Here is a 25,171-nt window from a genome sequence, read left to right on the forward strand (position 1 = left end):
GTAATCCTCCTGACTCAGGCTCCCGAGTAGCTGGGATTACAGGCGCCTGCCACCACACCCGGCTAATTTTTGTATTTTTAGTAGAGATGGGGTTTCACCATGTTGGCCAAGCTGGTCTCAAACTCCTGACCTCAGGTGATTCGCCCGCCTCGGCCCCCCCCAAAGTGCTGGGATTACAGATGTGAGCCACCGCGCCCAGCCACAGACTTTTCTATATCCATGTTAAATGTGACACCCTATTCATGACTTAATTCTCCCCAAATAGGGCAAAGTAATTACAGTTTCATAAACTCCTTTTTAGAATGGGTAATAATTACATCAGAGGAGAACGGCCATGTTGTTATGTAAAGTTGGTTCACCACTTTACATCTCATTCTTATACAGAAACTTGACCATTTTACCGCAAACACATGTTTAACCATTTAAATATTTTTTATTTATTTTTAGACTTTAAAGTATTTCTAAGACTACAAAGGTAAACTGCAAACAAATTTCTTTTTCCTGAGATGGCAAAAAGGATTTAGTCCAGAAGCGCTATTGCTAATGTGGTATGACACTGTAGAAAACACAAGAAACCAAAGCAGATGTTAAAGGTTAAGTATACCTGTGGCCTTGAACTCCTCTCTAACTGCCCTCAGGGTCTAAAAAATTAACTAGGCTTTGCTGAAGACATAACTGCCTTGACTTAAGCTTAATCTCAAAGACTCCACGCCTAGGAGAGAAAAAAAAAGTCACTGAAATAAAATCAAGAATATATGCAAGGTAAGATGATTTCTGGTGGGTACTTCCTTTTCCTCAGTGTTTCCTGTAATGGAGGTTTACGCTGACAAGAAGGTGAAGTCCAGTATTTGGGGACAAGAAAGATGTAAGAATATATGAAAATATGTCTGTGCTCTGGATATTAACCTACTGTTCTGTGTATGATATACATTTTTCTCCATTGGCACAGATAATTATTTTAAAAGTTGTCAACTGTATCCATCATGAAGCTCTTCTAGTGCTACCAACAAGTACATATATTTTGGTCAACACTGTCCTCTTTGGAAAATAGGCAAGGAAAGAATCCAACTGCTTTATTCCATTAAAGTAAATATTCCAGCAGCTGGATCTAATATGTTCCATTAAGTTCAGGAAAACTGAGGACAGCTGGCATAGAAATAACTCATCCTTTCATGTTGGTTGTGCAATGAAAAGTATTTTCTGACCAGGCTACTAGAAATATTCTACCTTCTCAATATGTACTTAGCACTAAAAATAGATTAAGAGTTTAATTAGAAACTAGCTTTTCTTACAAAACCCAATAGGTTCCACAATTTTGTAATCTTACTCTGAGAGAGCTAAAGTAATATATTTGTTGCTTGAAAAAAAGCAATGCAAAGTATTCATTTGTTAAGAGTAGCTATGCATGAGAACCTACAAACTGTGTTTACATTAAAATAAAATCACATTTGGGGAAAAGTTAGGAAGTATGCAGGATGTGAATTTACCCACTTCAGCTTGGGTAAAGTGGGAGGGTCACTGCATAAAGACCCTATAAACAGATAACATAACAATACTTGAATTTGCAAAAGACTTCCTGGGCAGAGTTTTAGTAGCCTCATGTTGTAATGTCTGAAATTGAGAAGGCTGTTTATATCAGCTACTAAAACTCCTGCCTCTCTTACTAATGAAACTACTTTATATGCCTGGATACACTCTACCTGCCTTTTATATTAGGCTGGCACACATTTATGTAGCAGCGACTGCTCAGTAACAATTACTTAATTGCACTTTTTCTGACATTCTGTGTAAACATTGTCAGAGCATCCTTTTACAGACTGACTCCATAGTGTTGAATGGCAGGAATTAAGTGAATGCACTCAGGTTATTCTTAAGATTGAATATATTAATATCTGCATAAGTACACTTATAGTAATCCAGATTTATATACCACAAATTGGAGAGTGAGTAAATATTCTTAACTTAGGAAAAAGCTTACCCAAGACTCACTCTTAGTTATCAACCTCCTCTACTGGCTTTGACATGATTCAGTTTGTTATGAAATTTTCTGATTACAGGAGTTGTGTGACCTGAAGGGTACACTTGTCAACCTGTATTCTCTGTTCCTAGTAACATACAGTTAAGGACTGGAAAAGAGCTATAGAAATTCCATAAGTACTTAACGAACCACCTCACCTTTCTATGAGTTTCACAACAGGATGTTTTTATTTTTTACCTTACTTTCCCCAACACTCTCTGGTAATGAAATGACTGAGAAATAAAACCGCCCAGGGAGGTGGGGGAAATCCAACAAACTGGTTCATCTAGAGTTGTTGTCCTGTATAAAGAAACCAAAACACTAAAACTTATTTTAAGAGTCTCTTTTTCAAGTAAAAGCATATAATTGATGTTAATTCAGTCTCAATTTTAAGATCAGAAGGACTATAACCTGAGTTGCAGGGTTGGCTGCTCTTATTATCTGAAGTTTCAAGAGGCCCTGAAGTAGAAATGAGGAAATTTTAAAGTGTCATTTTAGAAATACCCCTGCCTCTTTAAGGGCCAAACAATTATAAACGAAGATAAGCAATGTCTGGATTGTTTAAAAAGTTTTATTGAAATGTAATAAGTTCTAAAATATGGCAGAGAGGTCATATATTTAATGCTGAAAGGCGAAAGTGATGCTCAAAGTCACACAAAGGCTGCAGGATTTGCTGACTCAACACCTTTGGGGCTAGAAAAAAATGAGGAGTGGGCTGGATGTGGTGGCTCACGCCTATAATCTCAGCACTTTGGGAGGCCAAGGCCAGCAGATCGCTTGAGCTCTCGAGTTCAGGACCAGCCTGGGCAACATGGTGAAATCCCATCTCTACAAAACATACAAAAATTAGCTGGGTGTGGTGGTGGGTGCCTGAAGTCCCAGCTACTTGGGATGCTGAAGTGGGAGGATGGCTCAAGCCCAGGAGGCAGAAGTTGCAGTGAGCTGAGATGACGCCACTGCACTCCAGCCTGGGCGACAGAACAAGACCCCCTGTCTTAACAACAAAAAAGGCTGGGTGCAGTGGCTCACACCTGTAATCCCAGCACTTTGGGAGGCTGAGGCAGGCAGATCACTTGAGGTCAGGAGTTTGAGACCAGCCTGGGCAACAAGGTGAAACCCCATCTCTACTAAAAATGTGATGCCTGTAATCCCGGCTATTCAGGAGGCTGAAGGAGGAGAATCGCTTAAAGCCGGGAAGTAGAGGTTACAGTGAACTGAGATCACGTCATTGCACTCCCACCTGGGCGACAGGGCAAGGCTCTGTCTCAAAAAAACAACAAACAACAACAACAACAACAACAACACCCAAAAAGAATTAAGGAAACAACTTCCTGGTTAGGAAAGTGGGTGAAAAAAAAATTCTCTACATGTAGGCAAGCAGTTTGTGATATGTGGACTAATCTTCCAAATCTCACTCTAGTACTAATCTCATGCCACTTGGTATAAATAGGTATTTTAAAGTGAAATGTTTAGCATTCCCTAGGAGATTCAACAATACAAATATTAGCCACTCCTAGAAATAGACTTTGGACCTAGAAATGGTGTTTGCTATGTTAATGGGAATAGTGGGAAGAAAATACATTGGCAGACTATACAAATATTAGAAGGAAGATAAATATCTTCACTATCTTATGTCAGGACTTACAAGTTAAATGTTAGAAGTTTCTTCTTTTGCTGCCTAAAACCTGAATGCCAGAATGAGCTGAGTTACAATGCAGCAGGGAAAACTGATCACTGGTTAAAGTGTGGTTTCTGGATCTTGTTACCGGGTATTAAAGCTCTTTGGCAAATGCCTTCATATCTGTTTAATGACTAGAAAACAATTCAAGAAAAGTGACAACAAAGACAATAATTACGAAACAGGCTGATAACCAGAGTTAATTATGATTGCCAAATAGAAGAAATGTTTTTTAAGAAATGATGTGTTAATATGATGTGTTAATATCAGTAGATACAAAGGATATAATCTGGTTGATTAAAATCAAAGTGAAATTTAACTGACATAGTAAAATATCACTTTACAAGATAGTCAATTTGACCGGTTCATTGTGAAGAAGAGCATTATTCTCTTTCCTTTCTCACTTGTGATCCAGACAAAACAAATATCTGATTTATCGAAACAATATTAAAAAAAAAAAAAAAAAAAAAAAGCATCAGTGTCATATAACCTTAAAACTCTACCCAAACTGAGATGCTCAGGTTTACATAAATATATATACATATATATCTTTTAAATCCCAGAGTCCAAGACACAAGCCCATAGGGGTGTGTGGCCCTCAGAGGCCAACTGTTTAACTCTGGGAGTGTAAGACTATTGTGAGGTGGGTGGTCTCTGACCTACATTTATAGCTGTCAGTTTTGAACACCCTTCCCATGAGGAAATCTTTGCCTTTTGTTCAAAACGTCTGAACAAAACTCACCTCTGAAATAACAGAGATGTTAACAGGACACCTGGCACAAAAAGGGCTTAGAAAAACGTGTTCTCATAGAGTCTCTCAGGCTGTCAGTCATCTAGACACAAGTGAGTCAGCATCCATGGTGTTCAGAAGATAGAGTTCAGGCTGAGCTGTCAATCCCAGACGGCACTAAGGAAAAAAGATGGAAGAGGGTTAGACTGATTTTCACGTATTTATTGAAATCAGCATTTAAGTACCTATAATTAGCACATCAATTTAGGCCTTTTTTCTATACTGCTATGTTGATTTTTATTTCAGAAAAGAAATGGCTTACAGATACATACATGAATGGTTCCTGATATGCAAAATAACAGGTAGGAGCTGAAATAGTTAAGGACTAAGATGGTGCCAAATGTTCTCAGCAAAATTAGCACTCTGACTATTCTTGTGACACAGTCTGCCTCAGGATGGGAGCTTCAAATCAGGATAAGAACAAACATGCAGAATGCTTTTGTATTTTACTACTGTGTGAATTAGAAATCAAATTTCCAGTGGTTTCAATCCTGAGCCCTATTATCCTTTGGCACTGGAGCAGAGAAAAGTCTTTCATTTAAAAAACAAAAACATGAAATGGCATGTACTAAGAGGGAGAAAGATGACCTATGGGTCCCATATGTTTGTCAGGCTGAATAAGAATCACCGAAGCTGCTTTTAAAACACAATTCCCGGCTGGGCCCAGTGGCTGACGCCTGTAATCCCAGCACTGTGGAAGGCTGAGGCGCGTGGATCACCTGAGGTCAGAAGTTCAAGACCAGCCTGGCCAACATGGCGAAACCCCTCCTTGACTAAAAATACAAAAATTAGCAGGCCATGGTGGCCCATGCCTGTAATCCCAGCTACTCAGGAGGCTGAGGCAGGAAAATCACTTGACCCTGGGAGGCAGAGGTTGCAGTGAGTCAAGATTGTGCCACTGCACTCCAGTCTGGGTGACAGAGCAAGACTCCATCTCAAAAAAAAAAAAAAAACACAATTCCAGACTCCACTCCTAAAGAACCGAGTCTAGATGGTTTGTGTGGGGACCTGTGAAGTTTTTTTTTTTTTTTTTGAGACAGAGTCTCGCTCTGTCGCCTGGCTGGAGTGCGGTGGCCGGATCTCAGCTCACTACAAGCTCCGCCTCCCGGGTTCACGCCATTCTCCTGCCTCAGCCTCCGGAGTAGCTGGGACTACAGGCGCCCGCCACCCCGCCCAGCTAGTTTTTTGTATTTTTTTAGTAGAGACGGGGTTAGCCAGGATGGTCTCAATCTCCTTACCTCATGATCCGCCCGTCTCGGCCTCCCAAAGTGCTGGGATTACAGGCTTGAGCCACCGCTCCCAGCCTGGACCTGTGAAGTTATTATTTTTTTGCAGAGACAAGGTTTCACTATGTGACCCACGCTGGAGTGCCAATGATACAATCTTGGCTCACTGCAACCTCTACCTCCTGGGCTTCAGCCTTCCTCCCATCTCAGCCTCCCAAGTAGCTGGGACTACAGGTGTGTGCCACCACACGCAGCTAATTTTTTTTGTAGACAGGGTTTTGTATGTTTCCTAGGCTGGCTATGAAGTTCTTTCTTTTTACTTTTTCTCTTCCTCGAATACACCTTGGAACAACTTTGAGTTTCATTTTAGCCCTACTGTTACTTCTTAGAGCTTTTATTGTTATCCTTTGGCACCAACAACCTCTAAGTTAACGCTGAATGCAGACTATAAATTTATTGGCAGCAACTATCCCTATTTTAGTATAATAGAAAGGCACTGGAATTGGGTTCAAGCCCTTAACTCTACCATTTCCTATGGCCTTCAGCATGTCACATATACTTTTGGAGCCTTATTCTACTTATTTGTAAAATGTGAATAAATGCTACATTTGAAAATGCCAAGTACAGCCGGGCACAGTGGCCCACACCTGTAATCCCAGCACTCTGGAAGGCCGAGGCAGGCAGATCACTTGAGGTCAGTAGTTCGAGAGCAGCCTGATCAACATGGTAAAACCCTGGCTCTACTGAAAATACAAAAATTAGCCAGGAGCAGTGGCTCACACTTGTAATCCCAGCACTTTGGGAGGCTGTGGGTGGATCACGAGGTCAGGAGTTCGAGACCAGCCTGATCAACATAGTGAATCCCCATCTGTAAAAATACAAAGATTAGCTGGGCTTAGTGGTGTGCGCCTGTAGTCCCAGCTACTTGGGAGGCAGAGGCAGGGGAATCGCTTGAACCTGGGAAGTGGAGTTTGCAGTGAGCTGAGATCGCGCCACTGCACTCCAGCCTGGGCAACAGAGTGAGACTCTGTCTTAAAAAAAAAAAAAAAAAATTAGCCAGGCATGGTGGTGAGAGTACTCAGGCGGGTGAGGCAGGAGAATTGCTTGAACCTGGGAGGCAGAGGTGGCACTGAGCCAAGATCGCACCACTGCACTCCAGCCTGGGTGTCAAAGCTAGACTCCATCTCAGAAAAAAAAAAAAAAATGCCAAGTACAGCAGTATACTATCTCGTGTTAGTCTTCAGCACATATATTTAACACATTACAAACTGCCGTGTATAACCTCACAGGCTTACTGTGATGACTGTGTGAAGACAGATTAGACCAAATGACGCCCAAGATAAAACTATTTCCAACTAGTGGGCTAAGAAAACACTGTATTACACTGGCTTTACAACATGGAAACAGCTCTTCAGACATCAGCTTGCTTAATTCAGGCTTAAGTAAATAATAGCAACTAAATATATTGACAATTCATTGAAGCCTTTCCCAAGCGAGCAATGGTGGTAGACTTCTTCAATATGTAGTAAGCAAGGGTTGCAGTGTTAGAACTGTGATGCCCACAGAGTGTCACTTAGATGACTTAGTTGATAGACCACCTTCATTGGAGATGTTTGTTATATTGTTCTGAGACACTGAGAAATGAGAATAAATGGCCTGGGAATGGGTTAAAATACTTCCAGGGGCAGACAGCTAATGCAAATGAGTGAACTTTTCAACTAGTAACTCTTGGCTATTGCTGGGACAGGACCATAGAGGACCCTGTCCATTCTCTACACTTGCCAAAAGCATTCGAGCTTACTTTTAAAATTCTGCACAGGGACCAAAATCTACCAGTTGGCAACTTCTGGCTAATGCATATTCTAGCACTAATCAGAGTATGAAACAAATGCTTCAGGGTGTTATGTTCCTTGTGCTGATAAACAACAAAGCTTGGCGACAACCCAACATGAAGGGTATACTACATATTATACAGGATAGTTTGGGAATGAAAACATGGATTCTGGAGTTAAGCTATGTGAGTTCAAATGCCAACTGCGCATTTCATTAGTAATGTAAATATGGGAAAGTTACTTTTGGCCTTCCAGTTGACTCATCTACATAGAGGCTGATCCTCTTGTTGTTACAAGGATTAAATGAGATAATACAAGTGTTCAGGCCGGTCTTAGAACACAGTACTGAGTGAGCCATTTTTACATTCATAAGCTAAGGGGCTGAGAGAAGCTGACACATTTAGATTCACTGGTCCTACCAATGAAGGAGCAGAAGGTATTCCAGAGGGCAGAGCTAAAGGAAATGTTTCCAAACAGGACCCTCACATTGTTTTGCATCCTATTTTAGTTTTGAAATTAAATCCAAAGTAAGGAGAGAGCACTAAATGAGGAAGGACAACATGGAGAACAAAATTCTTCCTAGATAATTTCCACTGTGTTACTTACAGGGAAGGTTTACAACAGAGAAAGGGAAAATGAAGTTCTGGTGACACGCCTGGGACAAATCAACTGCTGACTCAGGTTTTCCTGTCATGTTTCTAGTAAAGTTCACTGTGCCTGAGCTCTGCCTTTGTTTTTAATAAATGGTGCCAATATTTCCATTTATATCAGGTCTGCCAAAATGCTCCTTGATCTTTAAGCTAAACGAGTTTGGTTTCTCTTCAAATAGTAATTTTCATTGGCAGCACATATAGAATGTAAAAGTGAAACAGTGAAATAAACTATAGGTAGAAAATATTCAGCTTAGAGAAAAGCAGAATAAAATTTTTTTTCCCAAGTTTAAACATGGTAATGATGTGACCTTTAGCTATGTAAAACCATTTGACTAAGTGGGTAAAGGGAAATTAATGTCCTGGTATCTGCAATTAATCCAAGCCTTCTGAGGACTAAATCCATTTATTTCTCTATCCTTTCTAAGGAGAAAATCCTAACAGTGTGGACTTAGCGTGCCATTCCAGGTGGTAGTTGCTGGTTCAGTATTTTTGTATCAAAGTTGTTGAAACCTTATTAATAAATGATTTCAGGGTTAAAAAAATACCCAGGAAACCAAATTGGAAAAAGAAATTTTTTTTTAATTAGAAACCAAGTTTACATATGGTTAAATGGTTACTAAAAGCTCAGTTGTAACCACTCCTAACACCACTAGCAGAACCTTAAGGGAGCCAAGAGCTCTTCCCTTTTCCCCTGTTAATTTCCAGTATAATGTAGCAGCACAGTTATTTCATGTCACATTTAAGGAGAACAAGAACCAATTTATATAAAGTACAATTGTGTATCCTTAAACATTCCACATAAACATACTGCCAAAACTCACTGGATATGCTGGAATTGGAGGACTTAAATTTCTTACGTATTGTTTATTGCACCCAGAGTACTGGTTAAAATGCACTTTCTCTCTGTGAGGATCAAATGCAATAAGATATGAGGGTATTTTTAACACTGTGAAGTACACACATAATATTATAAAATGCCATTTAATTGGAAGGAGTTTTCTATCATTGCAAGTCATAAATATAACTTTTAAAAGAATACTAGCAGCTTTTACCTAGGCTCCTAAATGCTTATAAATCTGAGACTGACTGGACCCACCCAGACCCAGGGCAAAGGTACATTTTACCATATCATCTTTATAAATAATTTATTTATTTTTTGTCAGTTTGGCCTTTCCTACTGCAGCCAGGTGAGAGCTTAAGATGTCAGTCCCCAATATCTTCACAGAGCGCCTTTATGACCAGTTTGGGGCATTACAATGGTAAGGGGAAGAGGCAGATATGAAGAGGAATGGTTAGGGGAATTGTCATTCATGACTCTGTGCTATATTACTTGAGGGGCTAAGAAAAATGCATGGTCAGTGAAACACAGCAGTGTACTCTTAAATGCCTTATAAAAGACCATCCATTCAGTCTGCGCTTTTTTGACTGTGTGCAAATATCAGTAATAATGCTTTTGGGGGCTCAGATGAACAAAGAACGCCAATCAACCAGGACTCTGGAAGGAAAGCTCCAAAAACGAGAAGTCCTTCAACACCATTTCCCATTACTGTTCTCACCAAGTCAATGGCTATAAAACAGTTTTGATTATTTATCTCCATCAAAGTGATCTGATTTGAGATAATCACACAATCTCAGGCTCGGTATGTAAAAATGTCAGAAGTGGCTGAAGTAAAAGCAGCAGCTTCATGCTGAAGACACTCATTTCCTCTGACTCCAGAGCTCCACCATCTGGTCTCAAGATTTTTCCCTCTGAGGAAACAGCTGTAGAGAGGCAGCCCAGTTCAACCTTGCTGAGACAGTGAACTTTGCAACCATACTGACACCTACTGACTTGCAGAGAATGCTGAGAAAGACAGTGTGCCTTGCAACCGTTAAGTCCACAGCTCCTGAGATTGCCTTGCAAGTCATCTTGGGCGTGAAGCAGAGTGGTGCATCAGAAAAACATGACGATTCTGGTGAGAGGTGGCCTTTAGGAACAAAATAGATGGCTCTCCTTCCCCCTTAAAGTCTTTTCTCCCCACTCTCAACATTTCATGAGAACATCAGTTCATAAATACTACCATCTTTTTCTATCACCACCCTCCTGGAGAAGGAAAGTGAAGGTTTTACAACTACATGTGCTCAAGAGTAAATATCATCAGGAAAGCTCTATACTAACAGGCAGGTTATTAAGACTCCCAAGAAATTCTCATAAGCTTTTCAATCTGAGGAAAATCCTGAGAAGGTAGTTAGTAAGCACCACCTAGCGATGTGGTGCTGGTTTTGCTAGTTGTCAGTTTTTCTCCTTCTTTGTTTTCTCACCCCTCTTAACTTCCATTGAGAAATTAAAGTGTAAATAAGTTCAAAGAATCCTAAGCCTGATACAGCAGGGTGTCTCTTAATTTTATATTTCATATGGATGAAGCTATTCTAGTTGAGAATTTTGTATAATTAAAATCATTGAAAAGGTATGTATAAGGAAAATTTCTCAGTCTTTAAAAATCCATTGATTTTGATAAATAAAACTTGCATACTCATTCTTTAGTTTGAATAATAAAAAATGTATTACATTTTCCAATTTTTTTTTTTTTAAACATATAGCCTGGTTAAGAACCATGCATATCCTTGTCTCTCCCAAGGATAAATTGAGCTAGCCCTTGGGCAACTACTTAAGAACTTAGTGTTGGAATGGGTCACTGCCTGGTATGGGCTAGAGCAGGTCTTCATCACGCCTTGTCTTTTTTGTTTTAACTGAGAAAGGAGATACTTTTTTTGAAAAGAGTACAATTAAAAGGACATTATCAAAAAAAAAAAAAAAAAAAAAAAAAGAACTTAGTGTTGGAATGATAGCAGCAAATGTCAGCTTTTCAAAGATCCCACCCTAGTCCAGTTCCAAGGTTAGGCGGTCAGGAAGAAAAAAATAATTCCATCTTTCAAACACACATGAAACAAAGTCTTTTCCAACCAACGGTTGAGTCATAAATGCAGTCTGTGCAACGGCACATACTTTTGGCTATGTTCACACAGTAAACCATAGAAACACACTGGCTCTGATGGCTACCTGCAGAAGACAGACTAATCCAGTGTTATTTAGTGTAGCCACGGGTGGCTTCTTCTGTCAGCAGGGCTTTAGAGATGCTTACCGTATGCCCACAGTCCAGGAAGGACATGCCCAGTGCAATCAAACATTGCCAACCCTGAAAGACAAAACATGGTCATCACTCACCAGGCTCTTTGAAGAGCCATGACTGCTCACACAGCACTTCTCAAATGCAAATCTGCTCCCTTCCTTGAACATCCAGCTGTGCCTATCTTCTACCACCAAGGGTTGCACAAGTCATTCTCTCAACCCCGCCCCCCTTTCAAAAAATCATCTGCCTTCCTCAACAAAGTTTGTCCATATTATTTTTAATATTGAATTTCTCTGTTCTTACTGCTTTGTGTCTGTGGTTTTCCTTTTTTTTTTTTTTAATCTTTATCATTATTTTGCATTTTAGAGACAAGGTCTCCCTCTATTGCTCAGGCTGGAGTATAGTGGTGCAATCCTAGCTCACTGAAGCCTCGAATTCCTGGGCTCAAGCAATCCTCCCTTTTCAGTCTCCTGAGTTGCCAGGATTACAGACGCACATCACCATGCCCAGCTAATTTAATTTTTTTGTAGTGACAAGGTGTCTTGCTATATTTCTCAAGCTGGTCTAAAACTCCTAACCTCAAGTAATCCTCCTGGCTCGGCCTCCCAAAGCACTGAAATTACAAGCATGAGCCACCTCGTCCAGCCTGTTGTTTGTTTCTTTTATCCAACTATAAGTTCTCGGAAGTCCACTTTTCCTCAGTCCTCCCCATGATGAGGAGAATGACTAACAGACTAATACAATTGGTGTAGTCTCCTAAGCTGCTCTATGAAGTTCCTGTTTTGAAGCTAAACAGCAGTAACCCACTCTAGAATTAGCCCTCTCCTCTAAAAATGGGCCTTCAGGCCAGACGCAGTGGCTCACACCTGTAATCCCAACACTTTGGGAGGCTGAGGCGGGTGGATCACCTGAGGTCAAGAGTTTGAGACTAGCCTGGCCAACATGGTGAAACCCATCTCTACTAAAAATACAAAGATTAGCCAGGCGTGGTAGCACGTGGCAGTAGTCCCAACTACTCAGGAGGCTGAGGCAGGAGAATCGCTTGAACCCAGGAGGCAGAGGTTGCAGTGAGCTAAGATCATGCCACTATACCCCAGCTTCAGCAACAGAGAAAAACTCTATCTGAAAAATAATAATAAAAATTGGTCTTCAACAAGCTCATTAGCCTTAGGCTGACTGAGGACAAACTGGCACCTTCACATCCAATTTGCATTACGAAAGGATACCCCTGGCCGGGCGCGGTGGCTCAAGCCTGTAATCCCAGCACTTTGGGAGGCCAAGGCGGGCGGATCACAAGGTCAGGAGATCGAGACCATCCTGGCTAACACGGTGAAACCCCGTCTCTACTAAAAACCCTACCTCTACCATCCCTGATACCTATGCCCCTGCTCTTCCAGGCTGGACTTACCAAGTAGAACACAAAGCCCAGATAAGCCACGCTGACCACAGCAGCCACCACATACAATGCCACATGCCCTAGGTCCTGGAAAAATACAAAAAACTAGCCGGGCGAGGTGGCGGGCGCCTGTAGTCCCAGCTACTCGGGAGGCTGAGGCAGGAGAATGGCGTGAACCCGGGAGGTGGAGCTTGCAGTGAGCTGAGATCTGGCCACTGCACTCCAGCTTGGGTGACAGAGTGAGACTCTGTCTCAAAAAAAAAAAAAAAAAAAAAAAAAGAAAGGATACCCCTAACTTCTACAGTGAATTTTTAAAAACAATTCCTGTCAAGGACATACTCAGTTACTTGGTTTTCCTTGAAGTTAAGTTCCTAGATCACAGGATCAGTACAGTCTTTGTGTGCCCAAAGTTTATCAGGAAGAAAAAAAGAAGAGATATATCAATCTAGGAAATAATTTTTCAACATTTACTGAAGTAATTTTCTCAATAAAGTATCTAACGTGTGGCACACTGGTGTGGGGAAGTGTTCTAGAGGTTAACAGCAGGTTTCCAGCCTCCATCTTTAGCCATTCTCTGCAGCAAAAATGATATAAATTCTGCTATTCCTTATCCCCAACCCCTGTGTTTTTTCAAAGAAACCTATATAGAACAGGGAAATGGATCTGTTGTTATTTTGGCTGTTTTTCATTAATATAAGCAATGTTAAAGAAGATTTGGAAAATAGAGAATATATCTATAATCCTACCTTCCTACAACAAATTATATTGCCATTTTTATATAATTCTAGACTTTTTAAAAATATTTTTATAATTGGAATATAAATTTTACATACTTTTTCATGTAGCTATAGTTTTATAACCATGATTTTTTAAAAATGACTCTAGAATGAGAGTCAAGGAAAGACTATCACTATTTACTTATTTGCTTGGACAGCTAATAAGTGATGGAGCTGAAGGGGGCTGTGGCCGCATGTGTCCCACCCCGAATCTCTAAATCACACTGCATGCCCATTCTCCACCTCTGTTTTGTACTGTCCTCCATTCTCTGTACTGCTACCCTTCTTTTAGTTCCTCAAACATACTGTACTCTCTTGTTAGGAATTACTAAGAATGGAAACTACAGAAGTGACAGAAATTGAAAAAATGACAAATCTTAGTAACCAAAGTGAATTTTATGGTTAGAAATATTATTTTGTGGCCAGGCGCGGTGGCTCAAGCCTGTAATCCCAGCACTTTGGGAGGCCGAGACGGGCGGATCACGAGGTCAGGAGTTCGAGACCATCCTGGCTAACACGGTGAAACCCCGTCTCTACTAAAAAATACAAAAAGCTAGCCGGGCAAGGTGGCTGGCACCTGTAGTCCCAGCTACTCGGGAGGCTGAGGCAGGAGAATGGCGTAAACCCGGGAGGCGGAGCTTGCAGTGAGCTGAGATCCAGCCACTGCACTCCAGCCCGGGCGACAGAGCGAGACTCCGTCTCAAAAAAAAAAAAAAAAGAAAAGAAATATTATTTTGTAAACAGCTGATTTGACAATTTCATATAAATTGTCTCGATCACCTGGAGGTAGATTGTTATGTGCTCTTTTGGGTCTGTTCATTTCTCTTTTTTTGTGGAGATGGAGTTTTACCATGTTGCCCAGATTGGTCTCTAACTCCTGGACTCAAGTAATCCTCCCGCCTCAGCCTCCCAAAGTACTGGGATTATAGGCATGAGCCACTGTGCCCAGCCTGGGTCTGTTCATTTCTGAATGTCAGTGAACCCTACCTCTACCATCCCTGACACCTATGCCCCTGCTCTTCCAGGCTGGACTTACCAAGTAGAACACAAAGCCCAGATAAGCCACGCTGACCACAGCAGCCACCACATACAATGCCACATGCCCTAGGTCCTGGACATAAACCACTACAAAGTACATATTGATGGAACAGATGATAAGGACCAAGATTCCTCCTGCAATCCGCCAGCCTCTGTAAAAGAAATCAGCACAGTCACTGGTGGAATAATCCAACTTGGCTACAGACAGAAAAGGAAACTGCATCCTGTGGAGTAAACAGGACGGGAATTAGAGGCAGTTCAAAATGAATGGAAAAATTGTTCTTAATTTGAAAAAAAAAATGATTCTTCATAAGTCTAAGTTAAATCACCCACAGTTAGATACTGATAGGGAGAAAGAGTGGGGAAAAGACACCAACAAATAATCCCTAATATTTAAGTCCCTAGAGATGCAACAAGGCCTAGAAATGCAATGAGTCATTTCATTAATGTTCCCAGAAATGCAACAAGTCACTTCAGATACCTCATATCCTTTAAAGATATATATAAAAGGTACTAACTTATGCCTTTCTTGTTAAGATCATTTAACAAAGAATTAAGGTGCCTCAAACTTCAGTGGCTGAAGCTGAAGAGTTACGCTGTAAAAGCTGAACTTTCTTTCCCCTCCAAATGAAAGATGTGCTCTCTTCCTTTACTATATTCACAGTTTCCATTCTCTAAGCCAAAGAGGAAGCAGTTAGCAATCACCTCTCAAAGCATATCACTTCCCTCTGTGTCTCACGTCTGACTGGCCTACTGCATGAAGATACCCTTTCCCCATATCAGCATCCCCTTTGGGAACGAAGAAGAGTACACTCACAGTCCATTGGCAAAGTCACTCATTACTGGCCGCAAGCTCGTAAATGTGAGGATGGGTATGAGAGCAAAGGGAAGCTGGAAAAGAAAGAAGATCAGATGGGATTACTATGGGTCCTTGTATCACCCTAGAGAACAGCACAATTAATGAAATGGAAACATAAATGCTGCCTCAACTACCCCATGAGAAATAATTATTCCTATCATCCCAACATGCTTGGGCATTACACTGAATTCTGTAGAGCTATCATTAACCTACCACACAAACCTTTGTACGTGACTTGTCTCTTTAACCTCCACAAGACCTAGCACAGTGTCCTATATGTTCATTTAATGTTTGCTTTGCATTAATGAACTACAATTTTGTGTTCCATGTGTAAGTAAAGCTCGTAGTTCCCATTCAACAGGTTTAAAAAACCAAACCATTTCTACAATCCTTTTAGATGCCAAGGATTTCATATACATTTACTGCAGACCACAACCATGCCTCTGCCTTCCTCTCAATATCCCCCCAGCACCCAGCTAGGCTTGGTACCCAAGGGCAGTACATAATGCTACCTGAATAACTAGGATGTGAGTTTCCTCAGCTTCCTCCTCACCTGTAAGCTCTGTAGAACATTCAGGAAGTCATTCATCCCTGTTAGATGCTCTACATCTTGGAAGACAGCAACAAGCAGAGTGGGGATGATGGCAATAGAGCGAGTCAGAATCACTCGGGCAAACCGTGACCACTTTAGGTTCAGGAATCCCTGCAAGAAAACATAGGAGCAGGATGACTGTCTGCAAAAGGAAACAAAAAAAAGTTTTGGGGAGGTTTAGGAGAGACCTCAGAAGAATGGGATTGAGAAGTGACAAAGGGGCCAGGCTCAGTGGCTCACGCCTGTAATCCCAGCACTTTGAGAGGCCAAGGTGGGTAGATCACGTGATGTCAGGAGTTCAAGACCTGCCTGGCCAACATGGTGAAACCCCATCTCTACTAAAAATACAAAAAATTAGCCGGGTGTGGTGGCCACAGCCTGTAATCCTAGCTATTCGGGAGGCTGAGGCAGGAGAATTGCTCAAACCTGGGAGATGGAGGTTTTAGTGAGCTGAGATCGCGCCATTACACTCCAGCCTGGGCAACAAGAATGAGACTCCATCTCAAAAAAAAAAAAAGAAGCAACAAAAGGGTTGTGTTATCTCCCTCTATCCTATACTAGCACATACCTCCATGACAAACTGGCCAGAATAGGTTCCTGTCATGGTGGAGCTCTGTCCTGCAGCCAGGATCCCCACTGCCCAAATGTAGAGTGCAGCAGGCCCAAAGTAACATCCCAGCACAACACCCTGTGAGAGGCCAAGAAGAAGGATATGATTGTGTCAATAATCTGCTCAGACAACATCCAAAACAGTGGCTCCCTGTGGCATTTCTCCCTTCTTCCTTGCTATGCACCACCCATGCCAAGTGCCGTGCTGGGCACTGTGCCAGTAGCTAGGCTCAAGTCCTGACCTCATTCTAGAAGCTTTCAATCTAAACTTTACTGGATGTTCCTTCGTTTCTCTGCCTAGTCCTTCCTCTTCTCCAAGCTCCTAAACCTCCATCTTAAATATTAAAAAAAAAAAAAAAAGAAAAGAAAAAGAAGAGGTCTACACCACGTTCCCCAAATTATATTCCTTTACACACTATTCTGGAAAATGGCAATAGAAGTACAGGGAAATATCAAATAAATTTGGGAAATGCTACACACCATATATTCTACTGTTGGAGGATCACAATGTAACCAGCATAAAAGAACTGAGAGACTCCACTAAAAACACTTTACTAAGAACACTTTCTTGGGGCTGGGTGGGGTGGCTCACACTTGTAATCCCAGGACTTTGGGAGGCCAGGGTTGGAGAATCCCTTGAGCCCAGCAGTTCGAGACAAGTCTGGGCAACAAGGCAAAAACCCTGACTCTACAAAAAAAAAAAAAAATACAAGGCCAGGCATGGTGGCTCACACCTATAATCCCAGCACTTTGGTAGGCCGAGTGGGGGTGGATCACCTGAGGTCAGCAGTTCGAGACCAGCCTGACCAACATGGAGAAACCCCATCTCTACTAAAAATACAAAAGTAGCCGGGTGTGGTGGCGCAAGAACAAAACTCCATCTCAAAAAAAAAAAAAAAAAATTAGCCAAGCATGGTGGTGCTTGCCTGTAGTCCCACTACCCAAAATACTGAGATGGGAAAATCACTTGGGCCAGGTAGGTGGAGGCTACAGTGAGCCGTAATCAAGCCACTGCACCCCAGCCTGGACGACAGAGCAAGACCTTGTCTCAAAAAAAAAAAAACAGCTGGGGTGTATACTGCATCTTTTTTTCCTTTTCTTTTCTTTTTTTTTTTTTTTTTTTAAAAGACAGAGTCTTACTCTGTCGCCCAGGCTGGAGTGCAGTGGCCCAATCTCAGTCACTGCAACCTCTGCCTTCCAGGTTCAAGCGATTCTCCTGCCTCAGCCTCCTGAGTAGCTGAGATTACAGGTGCCCACCACCACACCCAGCTAATTTTTGTATTTCTTTTTTAGTAGAGACAGGGTTTCACCATGTTGGCCAGGCTGGTCTTGAACTCCTGAGTTCAAGTGATCCACTCGCCTCAGCCTCCCAAAGTGCTGGGATTACAGGCGTGAACCACCGCACCTGGCCTGTATAATGCATCTTTTCAACTGAGCCTCTATTCCTTCCCGTTTAATCCAAAACGCTTGTCTGGTATCTGGAGTTCTGAAATAAATGACACTCCACAGGAGATATGCTCACATCTAAAGTGAAGTCACAAAAAAGACCAGATACTATGCTAAAAATATTGATTCAGGAACAAAGACCACAAATCCAAACATGCTTACCCCTTTGTAGATGTCCACAGCCAATGTCGAGTTATCTTTAGGAAAGAGGTCAGCATGAGGACTGCTGGTGTTTGTACAGACTTCAACCTAGAACCCAAAGCAGTTCAAAAGCAACTTTTGTTTCAGAAGCAAGGACCAAATGATAGCTCTCCTACATATCATACACAGTCACCTATGAGAGGTAGGCTGGAGGGAAAACACTGAACACTGGATATATGCTGTGATGTGGGCAGAGACTGGCAGCAATGTCATCTAGGATCTTCCTCTATAATCCTTCTACACCCACAGGTCATCAAAAATCTTCACTGAGTTACAGTGTGTATGATAATAATGTACAAACACTGGGGTACTTTAAATGATGACGGGAGGAGAGGCTCTGAAGAAGGCTTCAGACATGAAAGAACACCCAGAATAGAATCCTCAGTCAAAGCAGACAGAGGAGTCAGAGGTTCCATAGATGGGAAACAAATGGTGATCAAAACTACATAGGCAGGCCAGGCACAGCAGCTCACACCTGTAATCCCTATACTTTGACAGGCCGAGGTGGGCGGATCACTTGAGGTCAGGAGTTTGAGAGCAGCCTAGCCAACATGGTGAAACCCCATCTCTACTAAAATTACAAAAAATTAGCTGGGTATGGTGGCAGGCACCTGTAATCCCAGCTACTCAGGAGGCTGAGGCAGGAGAATCACTTGAACCCAGGAGGCAGAGGTTGCAGTGAGCCAAGATTGTGCCACTGCACTCCAACTTGGATGACAGTGCAAGACTCCGTCTCAAAAAAAACACTACATAGGTAATCAGAAATCAAGATTGATACAGAATTCAAAATGACAAGACTAAGTCTCTCATCATCACAGTTTCTGTTTTCTGTTTGTTGACCACTCCCAAACAAAAGCTGAGAAAGAGGGTTCAGGCTTGGTTACCCCCATACTGTAGACTCTGGTGCATGGTGATTTTAGGGGGCAGAGGTGAAGCTACAGATTATTTTTCCTGAACATTAACACTAGAATGAGGTATTTTCCTTCCCCATCCCATTGCAGTCTTCACTTTACCCTCATATTCACCACCACCCATAACCCCGGCTTACTCACCACCTGCTCGTTGGTTTTCCCAAAAAATGCTTCAGCAAAGACTGAGACAACAAAGACGTTGATGATGAAGGAAACAAAGAGTGCAATGCAGGATTCAATGAAAAAGTACTTATTGGCTTCTCGAACTTCCTGCTTATTGTTCCGGTTTACCTGTCTAGACTAGAATGACAACAACAGCAGTCACGTTTTGACCAGTTAGAACAAGTTTCCTTGTAACATTTCAGGAGTTTGGAGTCAGCTGAGAGATTTAGGGGACAAAGAGTTGACCAGACAAAATGTGAGAGATCCAACACTCACCTACATCCTAGTTACTGAGCAATTAAGAATTTCATATGAGGGGAGAAAAAAGAACTTCATGCCCTTTCGTTGAACTGTACATTCCCCAAATAGGGAACAGAGACTAAATGACTACTGAGCTCTCAGTTACTCTCAGTGGCTGGAAGGACCACTGACCTATAAAAACAACCTGATTTCAGTCCTAAGGTGTGCACATCCCTATTTATAAAGGTTTCTGAAATCTCTCAGCAAGCTATTACGTAATACTGATGGTAAAAGCCTGTTTGGGCTTCTTTACTCCTAACCTCCATAAGCCCACTCGAGCTTTTGAAATTTAAACACAAGAGACTTGATGCACTTCTGACATTTTATGAAAAACTTTAGTCCCAGCTGGGTGCAGTAGCTCACGCCTGTAATCCCAGCACTTTGGGAGGCCACGGCGGGTGGATCACTTGAGCTCAGGAGTTCGAGACCAGCCTGGCCAACATGGTGAAATCACATCTCTACTAAAAATAGAAAAATTAGCCAGGCGTGGTGGTGCACGCCTGTAATCCCAGGTACTTGGGAGGCTGAGGCAGGCTGAGGCACGAGAATGTCTTGAACCTGGGAGGCAGAGGTTTGCAGTGAGCAGAGATCACACACTCCAGCCTAGGCAACAGAGTGAGACACTGTCTCAATTAAAAAAAAAAAAAAAAAAAAAGAACTTTAGTCCCACCTGCTTTATGCAGTTAGTAATCTCTGGTCAATCTGGTGATAAAAATATCATCTAAGTATATGGAGTTTATGAATGTCCAGCCTTGGAAAATACCTTGCTCCTTCATGGTCCTAACAATTGTAAACTAACTTTGTGTCCCTTGCAACTGAAGGAAAAGATCTCATGAACTGTCTACGAGGTGAAGGAGATAAGGGCCTTGCTCACCTTGACTAAGGCAGAATGCAGGTACATGTTGTGTGGCATGATGACAGCTCCCACGATGCCCACAGCCTGTTCAATCTGTGAAGTGCGACAGCCTGAACAGGATGGTACGAACATGCCCTTGAGTACCTGGCTCTGGCTGGGTTTCACTGTAACATACTATATACCAACATAAAAATGATTAGCCTTTACAGGAATGTGAAACAGGGGAGTAACATAGTGTTGGGGAACAGTTAGCATCCCTTACCCTTTAAAACCCCTTCTTCTTTCTTTCTTTATTTTTATATTTTTTGAGATAGGATCTTACTCGTCACCCAGGCTGGAATGCAGTGGCATGATCACAGCTCACTGAAACCTCAATCTCCCGAGTTCAAGCAATCTTCCCACCTCAGCCACCCAAAGTGCTGGTATTACAGGCCACCACACCTGGCCACAATCTTTTCTTCTGCAACTACCTAAGATAATGAGGAATACAGAATCATCATAGGACCAAGCAACATAAGGGGCTTACTACCAGGGGCCAGAGAATTCAAGACTGAGTATCCAGACAGTTTACATCACATCTTAGATATATGAAACATATGTGTATGATACATAATTAATATTCTAAAGAAAGGGCTGGGTGTGATGGCTCATGCCTATAATCCCAGCACTTCGGGAGACCAAGACAGGCAGATTGTTTGAGCCCAGGAGTTCAACAGCAGCCTGGCAACACAACGAAACCTTATCTCTACAAAAATTACCTCGGTGTGGTGGTGTATACCTATAGTCCCAGCTACTAGGGAGGCTGAGGTGGAAGGATCACTTGAGCCCAGGAGGAGGAGGCTGTAGTGAGCTGAGATTGTGCCACTGAACTCCAGCACGGGCAACAGAGTGAGACTCTGTCTCAAAAAAAAAAAAAAAGGCCAGGCACCTTGGCTTATACCTATAATCCTAGCACTTTGGGAGGCTGAGGCAGGTGGATCATCTGGGCTCAGGAGTTCAAGACCAGCCTGGCAAACTTGGTGAAACCCTGTCTCTATGAAAAATACAAAAATTAACCAGGCATGGTGGCAGGCACCCATAATCCCAGCTATGTGGGAGGCTGAGGCAGGAGAATCGCTTGAACCTGGGGGCCAAAGTTGCAGTGAGCCGAGATCATGCCACTGCACTCCCGCCTGGGCGAAAGAGGGAGACTCCATCTCAAAAAAAAAAAAAAAAAGAAAAGAAAAAAGAAAAAGCTACTAAGGGACTTGTGCACGGTGGCTCACACCTGAAATCCTAGTACTCTGGGAGGCCAAGATGGGCAGATCACTTGAGGTCAGCAGTTCAAGACCAGCCTGGCCAACATAGCAAAACCCCATCTCTACTAAAAATACAAAAAGTTAGACAGGCATGGTGGTACACACCTATAATCTCAGCTACTTGGAAGGCTGAGGCACAAGAACCACTTGAACCTGGGAAGCAGAGGTTGCAGTGAGCCAAGATCACACCACTGCACTCTAGCCTGCGTGACAGAGCAACGCTCTGTCTCAAAAATAAATAAATAAAAATCTAAAAATTAAAAAAGAATATAGGATCAATTTTTATTATCCATACTTAGCATACTTCCGTTCACCCATGTTCATTTAAAAATCACTTGATGTTTGCCACTAGTACGTATGTAGTGAGAGACTCATCCTTAAACACTCTCATATATACTTTTCCCCGGTTCAGGATTTCTCTTGGAAGCCTTAGGCCAAGAGGCATAATCGACCCATAGATTACATGTATTTTTTAAAGTTCAGCCAAAGCCAGACCAGTAAGAGAAATCAGTTTATAAGAACTGTACAAAGAAAGGTGCTAGTACTACAAATAATGTTAGTGACTGTAAGGAGTTTCTGGGTTGAGGCACAAACCAGGAAATATCCAGGATATCTCACATAATTCATTAACTGTTTTAATATTGGGAAAGTTCAAGCTGCAATTAATATAAACCAGGATGAGCAAAAGCAGAACTCCCCTAAATTAACAGCCAAGAATAACCCTGCAAACCCCTCCTTAATTAACCCTATCCATGGCTGTTCTGTTGTCAGATGGTCAACTTGGGACCAAGGAATCTTGTCTGGAAAGCCCTAAAATATCTAGTCATTTTAAACCTGGAAGTCCCTGCAGGCCTTTCTGCATACTAACGTTTGCTATGGATCATAGTCCTTCAAAACTGGCCCAGGGATAAATTGGCTTTTGTTGATACACCCACTATAACTGAACCATACTAGCATTATTACTGTCTTTTATAATAAAAGGCTAAAAAAAAACCTACAAAAACTTATTTTAAGAAGCTATGAATACCCTGTACCACTTGCCTCATATCCAAATGTGAGGGCCATAATAGTGATGAGAAAGCCAAAAAACGCTTCGAGCTTCCGCAAGCCTAAAGGAAAAAAGGCAGCAGTGAGCTCAGAGAAGGCAGACTTCCCCATCTGCCACATGACAGAGAGCAGCTCCTTCGACCCTCCCATTTCCACTCTCCTTACCATATTTGTCCAAGAAGAGAAATACAAAAGTATCTGCAATGGTGATGAGAACGCCACCCCACAGAGGAATCCTAGGTCAGAGATGAGATATGGAAGTCAGAGAGACAGAAAGAAAGGAAACATTGAAAAACATTCTCTTCCCAACAGCTCTCCAGATAAAGAACACTTGGAGAAGCTAGGACTTGAGGGAGGAGGGACAATGGCAGAAAACCAGGCCTTGGGTAAAGCAGGGTAACAGCATCAACTTAATTACATTCATTTAAACTTTAATTGAGAGCCTACTATGTCACTCTTAGGATACAAAGCTGAAAAGTGTGGGTCTTACCCTCATGGAGTTAGATGGATAGAATTTTATAGGATTAGATAGATAGTATCCAGTGGGGGCTGGGTGTAGTGGCTCACACCTGTAATACCAGCACTAGGGAGGCTGAGGTGGGCATTCCTAAACCTGAGGTCAGAAGTTAGAGACCAGCCTGGCCAACATGGTGAAACCCTGTCTCTACTAAAAATACAAAAATTAGCTGGGCATGGTCGCAGGTGCCTGTAATCCCAGCTACTCAAGAGGCTAAGGCACGAGAATTGCTTGAACCTGGGAGGCGGAGGTTGCAGTGAGCCAAGATCATACCACTGCACTCCAGCCTGGGTGACGGAGAAAGACTCTGTCTCAAAAAAAAAAAAAAGAAAAAAAAAGATAGCATCTAGTGGGATAAAACAACATACAAATCAATAATTGCGATACAAAACGCCACACATTCTAATAAAGGTAAGCATAACTCACCATGGGAAATGGAAGATGCAGAGTCTACATCTACCAGGGGAGAAGAAATTGTTTCCAGAAAGATTCCACAGAAGAAATAACAATTGAGTTGAATCTTCAAACTTAAAAATGAATTGGGTTTTTGTTTTTATCTCTGCTTTGAAATCCAGCAAAACACTGATTATTTTCTAGAGAAAAACCCCCTCACCTTCCTACAGACAGAAGATTGATGGCAATGGCTGAGCCAATGACTTCTTGCATATCTGAGCCGATGATAGCCAGCTCCACCATCAGCCACAGGATGATCCGTGGGACCTAAACACCAAACAGTAGAAAGACATGGTTCTGATTAATCACTTCTAAAAAATTCCTCCACAATTTGGAATTCACATTTTGGCACTAAACCATAAACAGTCCTTTATAAGCCTCCAGACTAGAGAAGAAATACCAGAACATGCCTCCACTTGGCGGATCACTGCACTGTGGCTCTTAGCTGGAGAAGGAAAACTGTGCTACCACGTGGCAGAGCCTGTGAACGAAGGTCAAGGCAGTAATTGATCTTACTTTTTTATTTTTCCTTTCTACTTGAGAAGAATGTAATTTCCATTTACTAATATCCACTTAATTTCCTAAAAAGAATCCTAAAATTTTTAGAGGAGAATAAGGATGCTAATACGGTCAAAATATGGGTCAAGAAAGAATATTAAATGATTGCAGAAGAGCACATCTATCCTGACCATAGCTGGGAAGACAAAACAAACATGAAAAGGTTGGGGTAGGCCGGGCACAGTGGCTCACACCTGTAATCCCAGCACTTTGGGAGACTGAGGCAGGTGGATCACCTGAGGTCAGGGTTCAAGACCAGCTTGGCCAACACGGTGAAACCCCGTCTCGACCAAAAATACAAAAGTTAGCTGCGCATGCCTGTAATCCCAGCTACTTGGGGGTCTGAGGCAGGAGAATCACTTGAATCTGGGAGGCAAAGGTTGCGGTGAGCCGAGATGGTGCCACTGCACTCCAGCCTAGACAACAAAGCGAGACTCCATCTCAAAAAAAAAGGTTGGGGTCGACCAGGCACAGTGGCTTATGCCTGTAATCCCAGCATTTTGGGATGCCAAGACAGACAGATTCCTTAAGCAAAGGAGTTTGAGACCAGCCTGGGCAACATGGCAAAAACCCCATCTCTACAAAAACTACAAAAATTGGGAGCTAAATGATAAGAACTTATGAACACACAGACAGAAACAACAGACACTGGGGTCTACTTGATGGGGGAGGGTGGGAGGAGAGGGAGGAGCAGAAAAGATAACTATTGGGTACTGGGCTTAGTATCAGGGTGATGTAATAATATGTACAACAAACCCCCATGACACATGTTTATCTATGTAACAAACCTTCATATGTGACTGCTCTGCCTACGGAATAGCCTTTCTTTACTCCTTTACTTTCTTA

General features: G+C 42.1%; 1 protein-coding gene across 2 annotated transcripts in view; it reads right to left on the reverse strand.

The window, feature by feature from the left end:
- Positions 1–3,807: 3,807 nt before the first annotated feature.
- Positions 3,808–25,171, reverse strand: part of SLC11A2 (solute carrier family 11 member 2) — a 46,882-nt gene continuing 25,518 nt past the window's right edge. Inside the window, exons 6-17 of one of the 2 annotated variants that reach the window (XM_023211133.1) lie at positions 23,928–24,034; positions 22,963–23,033; positions 22,792–22,859; positions 20,471–20,626; positions 19,276–19,434; positions 18,185–18,271; positions 16,536–16,655; positions 15,929–16,078; positions 15,334–15,407; positions 14,515–14,668; positions 11,319–11,372; positions 3,808–4,602 (exon numbers count right to left, since the gene is read on the reverse strand). In XM_023211133.1, the coding sequence (XP_023066901.1) occupies positions 4,525–4,602; positions 11,319–11,372; positions 14,515–14,668; positions 15,334–15,407; positions 15,929–16,078; positions 16,536–16,655; positions 18,185–18,271; positions 19,276–19,434; positions 20,471–20,626; positions 22,792–22,859; positions 22,963–23,033; positions 23,928–24,034 (1,278 nt within the window). In that variant the 3' untranslated portion in view covers positions 3,808–4,524. The remainder of the gene's footprint in view (positions 4,603–11,318; positions 11,373–14,514; positions 14,669–15,333; positions 15,408–15,928; positions 16,079–16,535; positions 16,656–18,184; positions 18,272–19,275; positions 19,435–20,470; positions 20,627–22,791; positions 22,860–22,962; positions 23,034–23,927; positions 24,035–25,171) is intronic. The other variant, XM_023211134.1, reaches the window with a different exon arrangement.

Source organism: Piliocolobus tephrosceles, chromosome 10 (assembly GCF_002776525.5).
Source record: "Piliocolobus tephrosceles isolate RC106 chromosome 10, ASM277652v3, whole genome shotgun sequence".
In the NCBI taxonomy this organism is placed as follows: Eukaryota; Metazoa; Chordata; class Mammalia; order Primates; family Cercopithecidae; genus Piliocolobus; species Piliocolobus tephrosceles.